General features: G+C 38.0%; 1 protein-coding gene across 1 annotated transcript in view; it reads left to right on the forward strand.

Moving 5' to 3' along the window:
* The first annotated feature begins 3,266 nt into the window (after positions 1-3,266).
* Positions 3,267-16,776, forward strand: part of ARHGAP32 (Rho GTPase activating protein 32) — a 511,643-nt gene continuing 498,133 nt past the window's right edge. The window contains exon 1 of the mRNA XM_042783085.1: positions 3,267-3,382. Coding sequence (XP_042639019.1) covers positions 3,267-3,382 — 116 coding nt within the window. The remainder of the gene's footprint in view (positions 3,383-16,776) is intronic.

Below are 16,776 nucleotides of genomic sequence, written 5' to 3' on the forward strand. Positions count from 1 at the left end.
CTATTTTGTTTGTTTCTTTGTTTAAATTGAAGTTGTCTGTTGTCTCCAAGACATTTTGAAGTTGTCTTCATTTGCTTAATATGTATTACTTTGTTTCACCCTGTTTTATTGTTTTGATATATCCATATGTTTGGCAGATATCCTTCTTTGGTTATTAGCTTGACAGAACTGGGGCACTCCTTAGCTGTCTGTGGATTCGTGAAATAACTGGTGGGAATATGGGTGCAGGTCTCTGTTTGTTGTTAAGAGGATGAGCAGATGTTGTCTACCGTGTGTCATTGATCTTATAGTGTAGGTGCTGTAATGGTGCTTGTCCGTTGTGTGAGGTGGTTATTACAGTAGATTTAGTTGATTAGCAGACTTGGGAGCTCTGGTGGTGTAGTGCCTAAGACATTTGACAGGTAATGAGAAGGCTGGTTGTTCAAACCCACCAACCACTCCTCAGAAGGAAGGTTGGGCAATCTATTTCTGTAATGATACCGCCTTGGAAACCCAAGTAGGGGTCACTAAGAGTCGGATATGACTGCATGGCAGTGCGTTGGGTTGTTTGTTAGTGGAGACATACTATTCTTCTCCGTGAATTCCTCATTCTGTCTATGCTGTGTCGTTATTGCCATGTGGGTTCTGTGAAGTTAGCCCCACCCTACCCCCATTCAGTGTGTCAGCCTTCTGCATTAAAAATGGCCACACTTTGGCCATTTATGTCTCTTGTCTCTCCTCAGTTACTGCCCTCTCTTCAATTTCTTGTCCCATCAACACTGACTCTACTTCTTCTCATTTGATGCTCAGAATTCCTGGATTATTATTTGCATTTCTTTGTATTAGGCTTTTTCTGGGTCTCTGTGTAAAACAATTGGGTGGAGTGTATTAGTAGGATGCCATCTTGTCTCTCCACCTCCTCTTGTTAAAACCTTTTAAAATCTTTGCTTACATGATAGATGAGAGAAAAAAAAAAAATCTTACTGTGGTTTTATGCATTTCTGTTATGAGTAAAATTGAATCCATTTTAATGTTTTAAGGTTCTTTTTGTATGTTATATGATCATTTTGTTTAGCTTTTGAATTTTTGAGTCTTAGGAAGTCTTTGTATATTAAGAATATCAACTCTTTGTAATATGATCCATTTAAAAAAAAATCAATTTATTAGCTTATTTAGCTGCTGCTTCTTTTTGTATATTATTTAGAAAATATTGTGAGGTGATGGGAAAATTTCCTCATGTTTTTCTTTTCTTCCTATATTTTTATGCTTACATTTTTGATCCATCAGGAGTTTATTTTATTGCAAGTGATGAAGTGATTGAACTTAATTTCTTTCTGTTAAGAATCTTTGGCAAAGGATAGAGGAATTATAGGATGCAGAGATGTAAATGATTTTTTTTTATTTTTAAAAAAATAATTTTTCAGTTCAAGTTTGCTGTGCATCTGTTTTGATTGGAAATGTTGCAAGATATCTCTGTGTAAAATGTTCAAGAGTTTTCCAGATCAGCTTCTGTCAAGGACAGTTTGTTTCCTAAATCTGTTTCTAGCCTTGTCAACAGCTTAGTTTCTATCAGGAATAGAAGGAGTCTCTAGGTGGCATAATTGGTTAAGTGGTGGACTGCTAACCATAAGGCTGGCAGGTCAAACCTACCCAAAGGTGCTACAAAAATATGACCTAGCACATTGCTTTCAAAAGGTCACAGGCTTGAAAATTTGCACACAGAGAGTTGCCATGATTTAGACTCGGCAACTAACTACAAGAAGAAGCAAGAATACATTAAATGATTAGGCTCAGTAGGTTAAAAGTATACACAATTTTGAAGCAGCAGTAAGAAAACAGTAACACAGATGCAAGTTGTAGGTTCGCTGAAAGGAAAAAGGTGTTGTCTAAGCAGAGTCAGCTAGTGGGTTCATTTTCCTTATTTTCAAATACGAAGATTCAGGGGTATCCCAGTTGATGCCTTTTATGTGTTGTTGTTTTTGTTGTTCTGTGCCGTCGAGTTGGACTTGGCTCATGGCGACCCCTCCTTGGGTTGCCGAGGCAGTATCATTACAGAAGTAAATTGCCCAACCTTCCTTCCGAGGAGTGGCTGGTGGGTCGAACCACCAGCCTTCTGGTTAGCAGTCATGTACCTTAGGCACTATGCTACCAGAGCTCCTTTAGTTATATTTAATGGAAAATCAAGGTTAAGCAAAAGGCAAATAAGCATGAATATATATAATGTTAGTGTTGGTTGATGTAACAGTAACACGGCCATTTTCTAAATAACCACTTGTATTACTGACATTCTCATAGATCATACAGTTTTCACTCCTTTACTAGTTAATAATTTTATTGTCATTATGAACATCTGCAATTTAAATAAGTATATAAATTTTGTCTCCTTTTATTTGATATAATTGTCAGCATCTTTTAGCTTGTGACACCTAACTTTTTTTCTTTAAAGGACCATAAGGAAACCTGTCTTGTAAGTCCCTCTCTGAACACCTGTGCAAAGATGTAAATAACAGTTATTACTGAGGAGAAGGAAAGATGGGTGTAATAGTTGTTGTTGTTGTTATGTGCTGTCGAGTTGGACCTGACTCATAGCGACCCCTCCTTGGGTTTCCGAGGCAGTATCAGTACGGAAGTAGATTGCCCCATCTTCCTTCTGAGGAGTGGCTGGTGGGTTTGAACTGCCAGCCTTCTGGTTAGCAGTCAAGTGTCTTAGGCACTATGCTACCAGAGCTCCTGGTGTTAATAGTAGAAGGTATGAAATTGAGCAGGTCCATGCTTATCTTTCTGTGAATTATGATCCTTGTTAACTGTGCCTCTCATTGTGTTTGGCCTGGAAGACTTTTATATATAGTGTTACCCTTTCAAATTTTCTGTTGACCTTTCTTAAGTCTGAGATAGCAAAAGGATATGAATAAGAAAAGCTAGCTTTTAAAAATATTTATTTTCATCTCTGTAACTCAGGACTTTGAGAAGATAAACCACTTACAAATAATAAGTAATTGTTGAAAAGTCACCTTCCTTTTGATTATTTGGGTCACAGGGCCTAAGGCAGTGGGAGGGATCGATGGTGTCACAGGTGCTGCAGTCAGATGCAATGAGTGTACTGTATGTGATTTCCTGTCTACCCCAACTGTAATTAAACTAGCATGTGAAATAGTCTGTGGTGCAGCATGATCACATATCACTGGTGTTTCAGCGACACACCTGAGTGTACATAAATACACCTGAATCACCTTAGCATTGGTGTTCTTTGTTTCATGCCGTGAGCTTTGAATTGTTTTGGATACAAAATGGAGACTGAAAGTGAGAGTAGCACTTCAGGAGATGACAGTGTCTTTTGGTTGGATTCCGAAGTGATAGCCCAGGTGTCTGACAGCGAAGAGGAAGGAAGGGAAGAAGACTTCAGGTAATTACTGAATTTTCAACTCTCTTGCTCTTGTCCTTTGTCTCTCTCTCTTTCTATATTCTCTTTTAGTCTCTTTTCCATTAAGACTTTATTTATTTAGGGAAAATTTGGAGCTGATGGGAAGAGGTCCCAAGTTGTATATTATTACCTTATAGTACTCTTCATTCTACAGCTTGCCCTGAGCTTGTAAAATGCATTTAAAATGAGTTGGAACACGAGGAAGAAAAGGTGTTAGACAGGTTTTGTAGTAGAATTTCAGGAATTTCAAGTACAGACTCATAAAGAACTACTGTGCTTTCCTGTATCTCTCACTGGAATATATACTTCCTAATAGATACGTATTTTCTTAGAATGTGTTTTGGGTTTTCTGTTGTTGCCATTTTCATTTGTATGAAGAATTTTGATTAAGTCCAAATTGGCTATTTCATGGCTTTGAGACTTACTACTTGTCTCTGACTTTATATTTCATCTCTCATTCTTGGTTTGTGCCTAAGACATTTGATTGCTAACCAGAAGGCTGGCACTTTAAACCCACCAGCCACTCCTCAGAAGGAAAATTGGGCAATCTACTTCCGTAGAGATACTGCCTTGGAAATTCAAGGAGGGGTCGCTATGTGTCGGAAACAAGTTGAGGGCAGTGAGTTTGTTTGTTTGTCTTCGAAGCATAACTTCAGAACTCAAGTTTTCAAAGAATACCACCTGATTCAGAAATCTCAAAATTCAGGGGCATTGATATGGAAAGAGATCTTATCTAGCTTGTGGAAACAGTGCCAATTGTTTATTAATTCTGCTGAAGTTACACATTTTAGGAAGTTTTTTTCCTAGCTTCTCTTTTTCCATACAATATTAGCAAATTAAAACTTAGAGACATGAAAGAAGGGATTGAAAATTAGGAACTATTGATAACCCACACATAATTTGCTAATCAATAGTTAAAATGAATAAGAAGTACTTTCTAAATTTTAAAAGAATTTAATGCTCAAAAGTATGAAAATGAACTGTTAGCATATAATTTTTTTTTTTTTTATCTCAACTTTGTCATTCTCCCCATAATTTTCATTAGCTTTTCTAATTTGAGAAAGCCACTTCTCTCACACGGTATACTGATGTTATACATATTCCTTATATTATGATGTGGTCAATATGTTGCTAACAATCAGTGAAAATAAGGTATGTTTTATTTTGCTTTGTTTCGTATTAAACTTGTTTGGGCTGAGATAAGATTGTGTAAGCTATTTTGGATATTTTTCTCTTTGGAGTATATCAGACTCTATCTTCTGTTACAATGGATTGTGTACTGCTATATTAGATTTGACTTGTTAGGCAGCAAGAGTCTGTCAGTGATTTCTTATTGATAGTTAAACATAAAAGCAAATATTTGTAAGATTGAGCTTTTTCTGTGGGGTATGTAGCAGTATTTTCATTCTGAGAAACTGAACCAGTGGTTGCATTATTTTATAAAACCATTGTATCAAAGGACATTTGTCCTGTGTTTACAATTGTATTTCCTATCTGAATATCACCATGCTCTCCCAAACGAACTATGTGTTTGAGATTTTTATCTTATACTGTTTACAAAAAAAGCAGAGATAAGGTAAGGCCAAATTTTATGTAGTATTTCTCACTCATTCAGCAATAAAGCATGAGGAAATGTGGTAGCAGTGTGCTTTCACAACCCTGCAGTGTTCTAGCTGAAATGCCTGCCATAAAAATGTGCATGTGGGTGTTGAAGGTGAAGGGTTGGATAGTAGTAAATGCAGCTGTAACTTGAGAGTGCCAAATGTAGAGTCATTGTTGAATAGGAGAGTTGTTTTGGTAAAGTAGATTTAATAATAAAGAGAAGTTATGCAGCAAATTATTAATAAGTGTTCTTTAAAAATGTGTACTGATACATGTGGAAGTAAACTGTTAGCATTGGTTATATTCTAGGTAATGTTCCAGTCATACACACACACACACACACACACACATTTAATGAGATAAGAGCAAAGATTGTACCCTATTCTTTTTCCCTGAATAGCTTCTATATTAGCTTTTAAATTCTCTCTTGAAAGAGTGATGTTGTGTCAGTTGAGTCAACATGGCTAAGAGAATAAGGGTACCACACCTAGATGGTAAGTGTTTCTGGTGCTTCCAGCTACCATGTGCTGTAGGAGGAAGTACTGTCAGAGAGGCATTAATGTGTGTCCAGGAGCTTTTGGAATAGGCCTTACTTTTGGACTTGGTTGGAGGAAAGGGCACTTTTTCTTACATTCTAGCATTATGGGAAGTTGCCCAATTTCCTTTGTGGCAGAAATTCAAGCTTATCTACCACTGACTCACGTATCTCCCATTTTCTGATCTTTCATTTGTAGAATGAGGTTAATAATCTATGTTGTTTACTGTCACTGTGATAAGATAGTTCTCAAGCTAGGGTATTTAGAGATCTTGAGCGTCCTTAGTATGGAATTTTTCTTAGAGATCATTTAACATGCTTGGCTGCTAACTGAAAGGAGGCACCTGGGAAGAAAGGCCTGGAGATCTATTTCCAAAATATGAGCCATTGAAAACCCTGTGGAGCACATTTCTCCTCATACCTGTGGGGTTACCATGAGTTGTTGACTCAATAGCAACTAGTTTTATAGAGATTATTAGGAGAATTCTTCAACAGATAAATAGGGGAGTAGAAGTAGAAAGGGACAAACATGTTTATTTAATTGATGGAAAAAAAAAAAACCCACTTTACTTGAAATTTGTTATATACTATTGCAAAAACAGCAAGGAGGCCACGTGTTCTGACCTCCTCTATCCCTACAAGCGAAAGACAGGATTACCGGCAGTAACCCAAGGCCTATTCCTACAAGGCCAGACATGGTGCCTCCCTCCAGCCATTTCACCAACCGTTCCTCCCAAAGCACCTACCACCTCTCCTCTGGGTTTAATAATTCACTGCAGTGGCCACACAGAACTCACGGATTACGGGGTTTATTAGGGAAGCACCAGGCTACAACTCAAGTTCAGGAAAAAATGCCCAGTCTCTCTCCCAGCCCACCATCCCTCAGCCAACAGTCTCTCACAGTCTCTTTCCCAGCCATACTGGTCCCTTGGTGTCTCACTCAGCAATGTGTGTCTCTTGCGTCTCTTTCCCAGCAGCACGTGTCTCAGGAGCCCGTGTCTCTTTCAACAGCCCGTCTTCCTCAACCGGCAGTCAGGGAGAGTTCTGCCTCTAGGAGGCCTCCTTTTGAGCCCGACAGGGTGTTCAAACTAGCCAATTATAGCATCAGAATTCTAAGCACCTGAGAGAGAGTGGGCACCTCCCAGAACATTGTTTTGTGCCACTCCCAACAGAAATACTCCAGGTGGACAACTTCACCAATCAGGAGCTCCTCAGTTGCTCATAGAAAATCCCACCTTGGAGTTTACAAAGACTTATGGGTAGAAAAGCCACATTTTACTACACCACAACTATGTTCTGGGCCAAATATATGTATTATATGAGTTAACTGTATATCAGTCCTATAGATATTATTTTTCCCATTTTCCAGATGAGCAAATTATAACTCACAGGCCCACATAGGCCATTTTATAGAGCAAAATTTGAACCCAGGTTTAACTTACTTTAAAAGTGGAGGAATTTTGTTTTATTGAAGATTGTGATACATATGCAATGAAATGCTTTTCTCTGCTATGTGATAATTCTTAAGAGATTACAGTTGATATCTCAGTTCTAAAATTACTTTTCTGAGCACTAGTGATGTATAGAATGTGTAACTAACATAAAAGTGAAGTAATATATACAGTATTATGGCCTTTTTAAAGATGTGACTTTAGGACATCTAGGAATCATGAAAACTCACAATCATGAAAAGTTCTAGTTCTTTGGCATTTTAATGTAGAAATGATTATCCTATAATTTTGTTGAGTCTCATGGCAGATATTCAGTCTGGCAAATATGACATATACTTTGAAACAGCCACAGGTAATATAGTGCATAATCGAACCACATGTTTAGAACTTGTGTACTTTTAAAATCAGTTACTCAAATCAGGTGTTCAGATTTCTTACCCAGATCTTCATTTGTATCTCCATTATTAGATAGTTGATGTTAAGCAGAAGAAAAACTTCTGACTCCTATTAAACTGGATAATTTGATGAATATGTTTTATTTTATTTTTTTAATGTCTTTATTGGTGTATGGCATTATGTTATAGTTATGTGCAATCAAGTTGACTCATGGAGACCCTATAGGACAGAATAGAACTGCTCTATAGGATTTCCAAGACTGTGACCCACATTGGGTTTCCAAGGCAGTAAGTCTTTATGGAAGTAGACTGCCCCATTTTCCTTCTGTGAAATGGCTGGTGTATTTGAAACACAAATATGATTAGCAGTCAGATGCCTTGGGCACTGTACCACCAGATCTCCTTAATCTGTATAGAAAAGATTGCCATATTTTTCTCCTGCAGACTGGCTGGTAGGTTAGAACCGACCTTTTGGTTAGCAGCAGAGCACTTACCTACTCAGCCAGCAGGGCTCCTTGTAGCATTGAGGGACTAATAATAGTTCACTTACTTGGTTAGTTAGTTGGTTGCTTGATTAATTCTGTGCCTTATTTGAAATGATGCTATGAGTTTAAGATCCTATGAGTCTTAACAGTCCAGGTAGGTAACAAGTTTCTGGACTTTCGTATTATATTTCTTCTAGGTTCCTGTTTTTCTTTTAGATATAAGATACTTTAATACTTTAATAGCTAAATATCCTTCTTGTTGTTTTGTGCCATCGAGTCAGACCCGACTCATATAGCAAACCCTCCTTGGGTTTCCAAGGCTGTATCACTACGGAAGTAGATTGCCCAATCTTCCTTTTGAGGAGTGGCTGGTGGATTTGAACCAACAGCCTTCTGGTTAGCAGTTCAAGTGCCTTAGAAGCCCATGAAGCTGCTAATTCATTAGTTACATTTTTTTAATAATATGACTATCCTTTTTTTTTTTTTTTTTAGAAATCCTTTGTTTTAGGATTCCCTATAATGAGTTTTTATGAGCCTAGAAGGATAAAGCAGTAGCAGTACAAATTAACCATTGGGCTATATAGCAGTATCACACCCAGGCCCACTTTATACTGTGTGATTTATCAAAGGTGTCTCTCTCTTATTCTATTAGGTGAGATGCTAAAGGATGTATGTTTGGCCAAAAATGTGTATTTGTATTGCTATGTAATCTTGATGATGTGATCTGGGATATAATTAGCTTTGAAAATAGCCTTTTAGCATTTGATATAATTTTTTCCAAACATATTCTTATCAGTGTTATAAAGATAATGAATTTAATTTTAATCAGCAGGATCTGATGTGAATATCCCTTAATTTCAGAAAATTTTATGTAATATTGGAGTGTAGCCATTAGGTTGTCTTTGTAATCTGTGATGTGAGTCTGTCTTAAACACAAGGCATGCTAATGCCAGACTATTTAAGCATTTCAGTAATTAAACTCTTTGGTATGGAGTCCCGGGTGAACTGACCTTATATTTGTCTGTATGAGTTTTCTGATGTTCAAGAATGCCCTTAGAGGTGAGAAACTGTATAAAATGATATAAAAATTCCTGGTTATTAACTTGTTTATTTAAAGTTAAACATTTTAAAGCCCATTTTCCTTATTAATCTTTGCATTTAACTGAAATATTAAACTTCCTTAAACAATTTTTTGCATTTTCAAACTTAGTAAAATATAATTCCTGAAACATTTTGAACTATATTTATAAATGTAATATAGTCAGTTTTCTTTTTTTAAGAACATCAGGAAGTGCCTAGATAAGGAAGTTTAGAACAGGCAAAATCTTCCCAGATATTTAATTTTCTGCTATGCTTTTAGTTTCTCTAATCAGTAGTTAGCTTCCCTTTCCCAGCTTTCATATTCAGATCTATATTTTCTCTATTTGAAAATAAATTATTTCTTACACCCATGTGAGGTGCCTTTTTCTTATGTGGATTTTTCTTTCTTCTCTGCCTCACTTCCTCATAAACTAGGATTTTTAGAATATTTTAACTTTCTCTTTCTTCCCATTTCCGTTTTCCTAGATGAGACTTTTGGAACTCTTACTTACCTCCTTTTTACCCTATACCCTTGTTTTTAGCTGTTACCGTTTAATACAAATTTTTATCATTCGTTTAGATTTAGTTATCCCCTTGGATTGACACAGTGGTGTTAAGCATGACAGTGATCGCAGGATGATGCAGGACTGCACATTGTTCCGTTTTGTTGTAGGTAGGATTGCTATGAGTTGAAAAAGACTTGACGATACCTAACAACAGCATCATTGCTCAGTGCCTACTATTGTTTCCTCTACTCTTTATCAGATCCCTTCTTAAAAGTGTTTGTTCTGATTCATTTCTTATTTGGTTGATTTTTTTAATTTAAATTTTTTAAATTTTTAAGTATTTTGGTCAGAGAGCAGGGAGCTCTGCTGGCTTAGTGCCTAAGGCATGATTGGGCAGTCTACTTCCCTAGAGACAATGCCTCGGAAACCCAAGGAGGGGTGGCTGTGAGTCAGATTGACTTGATGGTAGTGAGTTTGGTTTGGTTTTTTGCTCAGATAAGTTCCCTCATGATATAGTCTGATTTCCTGCAAATGGTCAAATATAAGTCTGTTTTTTTTTCTTTCCCATTGTAAGGCTACTTGGTGCAGAAAGATTTCCTTTTTATCCTTTGTTAAGTATGTTTTGTCATAAATTTTTTAGTTTAGAACTCAGTGACTTCCAATCCACAGATTTAAGTCTTCATATTAGGGAAGAAATTTCTTTTTGTTTTCTCTTATTAATTTAATTATTGCTTCTCTTTTCTCTCTAACAGTTTTTTTCTTGTGGAATCTTCCTTGTGGAATCTCTAACAGTTTTTTCCTTCTGGAATTAATTGCATTAAACTCAAACTCATAGCCATCAAGTCAATCCCGACTCATAGTGATCTCCATCAGGTTTTTAATGGCTGCAAATCTTTATAGAGGCAGACTGCTTCATCTTTCTTCCATGGAGCAGCTGGTGAGTTTGAATCACTGACCTTTCAGTTATGCTAAAAGCCTTAATCATTGTACCACCAGAGCTCCTTATTACTTGCATTAAACTCAAACTCATTGCCATCAAGTTGATGCCAACCCATAGTGACCTCCATTTGGAGTTACAAGGCTGTAAATCTTTGTGGAAGCAGACTGCCTCATCTTTCCTCCACAGAGCGGCTGGTGGGTTTGAACCACTGAACTTTTGGTTAGGAGCCAAATGTCTTAACCACTATACCAATTAGATCTCCTTAATTTTTCCTTTCTTTCATGATGTATTTCTCGTTGCATTTTTATTTTGTGATGTGAATTACTTACTATACTTGTTTTTTAGGCCACTAATTCAAGAAGTGATATTATATCTTCTTTAATATTCCAAATTCAATTTGAGTCAATAAGTCATTTTGAAGGATTCTTCTTAATATATAGAATGTTATATAATATATATATTCATATATAACATTTATATAATAAATTCAGGTTTTTCTCTTTCTACTCTAGCATTACAGCTTTATTCATTTGTTGTTATTGTTGTTAGGTGCTGTTGAGTTGTCTCTGATTCATAGTGACCCTATGCACAGCAGAATGAAACATCAGCCAGTCCCATGCCAGTCTCGTGATCGTTGCTATACATGAGCCATATTCATTTGATACATCATATTTTATTTTTTCTGACCAATCAGGCCTTGCTCTTCTCTGCATCCTCCTTCTCTACCTGGGCTGGAGGGAGGCACTAAATTTATGATGCTTTCTTTAATTTATTTTTCTGTTAGGTCATTGGATTTTAGATCTTGTTTACAGAGTACATTTTTTTTTTTTCAATTGTGCTTTGGATGCAAATTTACAAAGCAGATTTGTTTTACATTCAACAGTTCATGCACATTTGATTTCATGGCCCTGATTATCATCCCCAACCATAAAAAACTCTCCTGCTCTCTTCTCCCTGTGGCTACTCCTTCCCTGTGCCCTTCTTATCTATGCATTCCTGTTTATCCAGCTTTCCCTCTGTGTGAATGCTGCCTCTCTGGTGCGTCATGGCTGATTGACCTAAGGGGTGCATCTCCCTACAGTAGTTGGGTGTATCACCCTGGGGTAGGTGTTCTGCATGTAAGTCTTCCTCCTGGTGGACTGAGAGCCAATCCATGGAAGTGAGTTAATTTCTAGGCCTGAAGGGTAACCCGGGGCCATAGTATCAAGGATTCTACCAGTCCCTCTCTGACCAGTAATTCTGGTCATTTTTGTGTTTTTGAATTTTGTTCCACATTTTTCCTCCCATTCTATCCAGGATATCCAGTTTTGATCTATTTCTGAGTAGATGGCATTGGTCGCTGTGCACTATCTAGCTCTTCTGGTCTCAGTGTCATGTAAGCTGAGGTCTTCATGGTTCATCTTATCTTTGGACTAATTGTTTCCAGATGACCTTGATTTTCTTCACTCTTCTTTGCTCCAGACATAGTTGAAGAAAGCTCTGTTCCCTGGTCACCTTCTACTAGCCCAGCCTCGAGAGTATGGAGGACTCAGCCCACCTGTTTAATACCCGTTTGAGGGATCCAGGAACACAAAGGCTTATGAGGGCCATTTTTATCTCCCTCTCACTTCTAGAGATGCTTACAGGCCAGATCTTTCTGGGACCTATAGATTGTGATTGTTGCCTATAGCTCTCAACCCTGATCTACAGATAGTTGCTCTACCACAGAGGGTAAAAACGTCAAATCAGTTCTCTTTTCCTATGAATCCTGTCGAGCCAGATGCATTACGTTAATCCAGGAATTTTACGCCACTTATTGGATCAGTAGTAGTTTTGCTGAGGAAGGATAAAGTTTGGAATCAAGGAGTTCAAATGACATGTTTTCAGAATCTCTTTCTCCTATCTGGACTGAAGCTGGAATTTTAACTTATTCTCATTTCATAACATACATTCTTAACTGCTAAGCTAAATACCTGTCCTTCTCTGTCCCCTTTCCATACCATGTTTACTTTTGTAATTTAATGATATATCAGCTTCTGCTTTGCTTCTCTTAGGTATAAAAACCTACATCAAGAGCCCTAGTCCTTCTAGTTGATTGTTTCTTTTTTATTTATTTATTTTTTATTGTGATTTGGGTGAAAATTTACAGAGCAAATTCACTTTCCACACAGCAGTTCACATACACTTTGTCTCATGACATTGACCACAATTTACCACAATGCAACAGCTCCCCTCCCACTTCCTCTTGATAGTTACCTCTTCCCTGTGTCCATCCCTTCATGGACTCTTGACCCCCAGGGAGTGTATCTACCTCAGGTAAATGTTCAACTCATATGCCTGTCTTTTGTTTGGCTGGAAGCCACAGGTGTGGGTTCAATTCCAGCCCTGAAGGGCAGCTAGGGGACATAGTATCAGTGGTTCCACCAGGCTCTATTGGACCAGCAAACCTGGTCCCCCTCCCCCTTTTTTTTTCCTCTAAATGATTTTGAGTGTTGTTCCACATTGTTCTCTTTCTCTATCCAGGATCTCCTACATAGATCCCCTTCCAAGAGGTTGACAGTAGTAGCTGGGCACCATCTAGTTCTTCTGGTCTCATAGTTGTATAGGCTGCAGATTGGATGGTATACCAGTTGCTAGGACTAATTGTTTCCATGAATTTTTGGTTTTCTTCATTCTTCTTTGCTCTGGACGAGGAGAGACCTATTGTTGGATCTAGATGGCAGCTTGCAAGCTTTTAAGATCTCAGTCGCTACTTGCCAAAGTAGGAGGTGGAACCATGTTTTGTGTAGTATGTTATGCCGAGTCAGCTTGATGTCCCCTGCAACTATGGTCCCGAGCCCACAAGTTCAACTCCTTGGTTCCTCTGGGTAGCTGGCTGTGACCAAGAAGTGACTACAACCTTGACTTTTGTCAGTTTTACTATACACCTGGGAATTCAGATCATACAAATATACTTATAGGACCATTGTCTGCCAACCCTATACATGATCTTGGGTACACTCCCAACTTCATAGACATACCTAATAGTTCAGCCTGTCCACCCATCTATCCACCCGTATACCCATGTTTGCCTTCACTGTCAATGCAGTACTGTATGTGCAAAAGTGTTCATCTTTGTTGTCTGTACCTCCCATGCACCTCTCTATGGCTTTCTCTTCCTCAGTGCCACCATATTGATCACTCACATTTGGTACATTGCCCTTCTCTTCACTCAGATCGGTACTTATCTCTACCTATCTAACAGTGTTCCCTACCCTACCCTCCCACCCTTGGTAACAAACAAAGAAAATTTCCTTCTGTAGATAAACCTTTCCTTGACTTATTTTTGTCCTTCTGTGATTGACTTATTTCACTCAGCATAATGTCCTCCAAGTTAATCCATGTTATGTGGTGTTTTGCAGATTCTACATTATTCTTTAGGGTTGCATAGTTTTCCATTGTGTGTGTGTACCATAGTTTGGTTATCCATTCTTCAGTTGATGGACACCTAGGTCATTTCCATCTCTTGGCTATGGTAAATAGTGCTGTGATGAACATGGGTATGCATGTGTCTGTTGTTGTCCTGGCTCTCACTTCTTTAGGATATATACCTATTAATGGAATTGCTGGGTTAAATGGTGTTTCTGATTCCAACTTTTTAATTAATCACCATACAGCTTTCTACAGATGGTTGTATCATTTGACAGTCCCACAAGCAGTGTATGAGTGTCCTAATCTCTCTGCATCCTCACCAGCATTTGTTATTTTCTGTCTTGCGACTAGTGCTGGGGCCAGATGGTATCTCATTATTGTTTTGATTTGCATCTCTCTAATGGCTAAAGATCATGAACATTTCTTCATGTGTTTGCTAGCCCCTTGAATATCCTTTTTGTTGAAGTATCTATTCATGTCCTCTGCCCATATTTAATTGGATTATTTGTTGTTTTTGTTGTTGAGGTGTTGGAGTTTTCTATAAATTTTAGAAGTAAGTCCCTTGTCAGATATGTGGTTGCAATATTATTTTTCCCCAATATGTAGGTTCTCTTTTGACGCTTTTGGAGAAGTCTTGGGAGGCACATAAAAATTTAATTTTTAGAAGGTCCCTTTCATCTAGTTTCTCTTCTGCTGTTTGTACATTTTGTATTATGCTTGATAGTCTATTTAAGCCATGTATAAGGGCTCCTAAATTTGCCCCTAGTTTTTCCTTGAGGAACTCTATAGTTTTAGTTTCACATTTAAGTCTTTGATCCATCTGGAGGTAGTTTTTGTGTATGGTGTGAGGTACAGATCTAGTTTCACTTTTCTGCAAATGGATATCCAGTTTTGCCTGCACCATTTATTAAATAAACTTTCTTTTTCCCCATTTGGTGGATTTTGGCCCTTTGTCAAAGATCAGCTGACCATAGGTCGATGGATCTATTTCTGAGTTCTCAATTCTATTCCATTGGTCTGTGTGTCTGTCATTAAACCAATACCAGGCACTTTTGACTACTGTGGCTGTATGGTAGGTTTTGAGATCCATCAGTGTGAGACCTCCTACTTTGTTTTTTCTTCAATGTTGTTGTTGTTGTCATGTGCCGTTGGGTCGACACCAACTCATAGCGACCCCTTCTTGGGTTCCCGAGGCGGTATCGCTACGGAAGTAGATTGCCCAACCTTCCTTCTGAGGAGTGGCTGGTGGGTTTGAACTGGCAGCCTTCTGGTTAGCAGTCAAGTGCCTTAGGGACTACGCTCAATAGTGCTTTGCTTATCCGAGGTCTTTTTCCTTTCCATATAAAGTTAGTGACTGGTTTTTCCATATCCTTAAAGAATGTTGATGAGATCTGGATTGGGGTTGCATTGAATGTATAGATTGCTTTGGGTAGAATTGACATTTTCACAATATTCAGTCTTCCTATTCACAAGCATGGGATGTTCTTCCCTTATGTAGATCACTTATGGTTCTTGAAGTAGTTTATTTATTTATTATAATTAGATTTTATTTTAAAAGCTTGTTTTACATTCAACATAATGCGTACATTTAGTTTCATTCCCCATTCACCATGTCCAACCCTAACCTAGTCTCCTCCCCTTCCTACCCTGTTACCCTCCCCCTGTACCCCTCATATATATGCACTCCTATTGGTCCTGCATTTCCTCAGTTTGAATGTTGGTCCAATGGTGTCCCATGGTCTATTGCTCTAAGGGATGTATTGCCATAGAGTATGTGGGTGTTTCTTCCTGAGTTGAGTGGTCTGCATGTACATCTTGTTAACTGTTGGGCTGAGACCCCGCCCCTGGGGGGTGAGTTTTATTCCAGGCTCGAATGTATTCCAGATTTCATCTTTAAGTAGTTTTTTATAGTTTTCTTTATATAGGTCTTTTGTGTCCCTGGTAAGATTTATTCCCAAGTATTTTATTTTTTGGTAGCTATTATAAATGGTATTGATTTCCTTACTTCTTTTTCAGCAATGTCTTTGCTGGTGTAGAGGAATCCATTTTTGGTTGTTTATCCTGCCATGATGCTCAATCTCTCAATTAGTTCCAGTAGATTTTAGACTGAGTCTCTTGGGTTTTCTAGGCATGGGACCATATCATCAGCAAATAGGGATAGTTTGACTTCTTCCTTACCAATTTGGATGCCTTTGATTTCCCTTTCTTGCCTTATGGCCCTGGCTAGGACTTCTAGTACAGTGTTGAACAGAAGTGGTGATAGCAGGCATCCTTGTTTGGTTCCTATTCACAAGAGGAATGGTTTCAGTCTCTCTTCATTGAGAATCATGTTGGCTGTTGGTTTTGCATGTTGTTGTTGTTATGTGCCATCGAGTTGGCCCCAACTCATAGCGACCCCTCCTTGGGTTGCCGAGGCAGCATCACTATACAAGTAGATTGCCCAACCTTTCTCTGAGGAGTGGTTGGTGGTTTTGCATAGATGCCCTTTATTATGTTGAGGAATGTCCATTGTATTCCTATTTTGCTGAGAGTTTTGATCAGGAATGAGTGTTGGATTTTTTCAAATGCCTTTTCTGCATCAATTGATACGATTATGTGTTTCTTTTCCTTTGTTTTATTTACGTGGTGGATGATGTTGATTGTTTTTCTAATGTTGTACCATCCTTGCATACCTGATATGAACCCCATTTGTTCATAATGAATGATTTTCTTGATATGTTGTTGGAGTCTTTTGGCCAGGATTTTGTTGCAGAGTTTTGAATCTATATTCATGAGGGATTTTGGTCTGTAGTTTTCCTTTAGAGTCTTTGTCTGGTTTTGGTATCAAGGTTATACTTGCTTCATAAAATGAGTTAGGGAGGATTCCATCCTTTTCTATGTTTTGGAATAGGTTGAGTAGAATTGGTGTCAGGTCTTTTCTGAAAGTTTGGTAGAATTCTCCACTGAAACATCTGGGCCAGGACTTTTTTTGTTGGTAATTTTTTTTTTTTTT

Source organism: Orycteropus afer, unplaced genomic scaffold (assembly GCF_000298275.1).
Source record: "Orycteropus afer afer isolate SDZICR_OR568_19922 unplaced genomic scaffold, OryAfe1.0 scaffold00649, whole genome shotgun sequence".
Taxonomy (NCBI): domain Eukaryota; kingdom Metazoa; phylum Chordata; class Mammalia; order Tubulidentata; family Orycteropodidae; genus Orycteropus; species Orycteropus afer.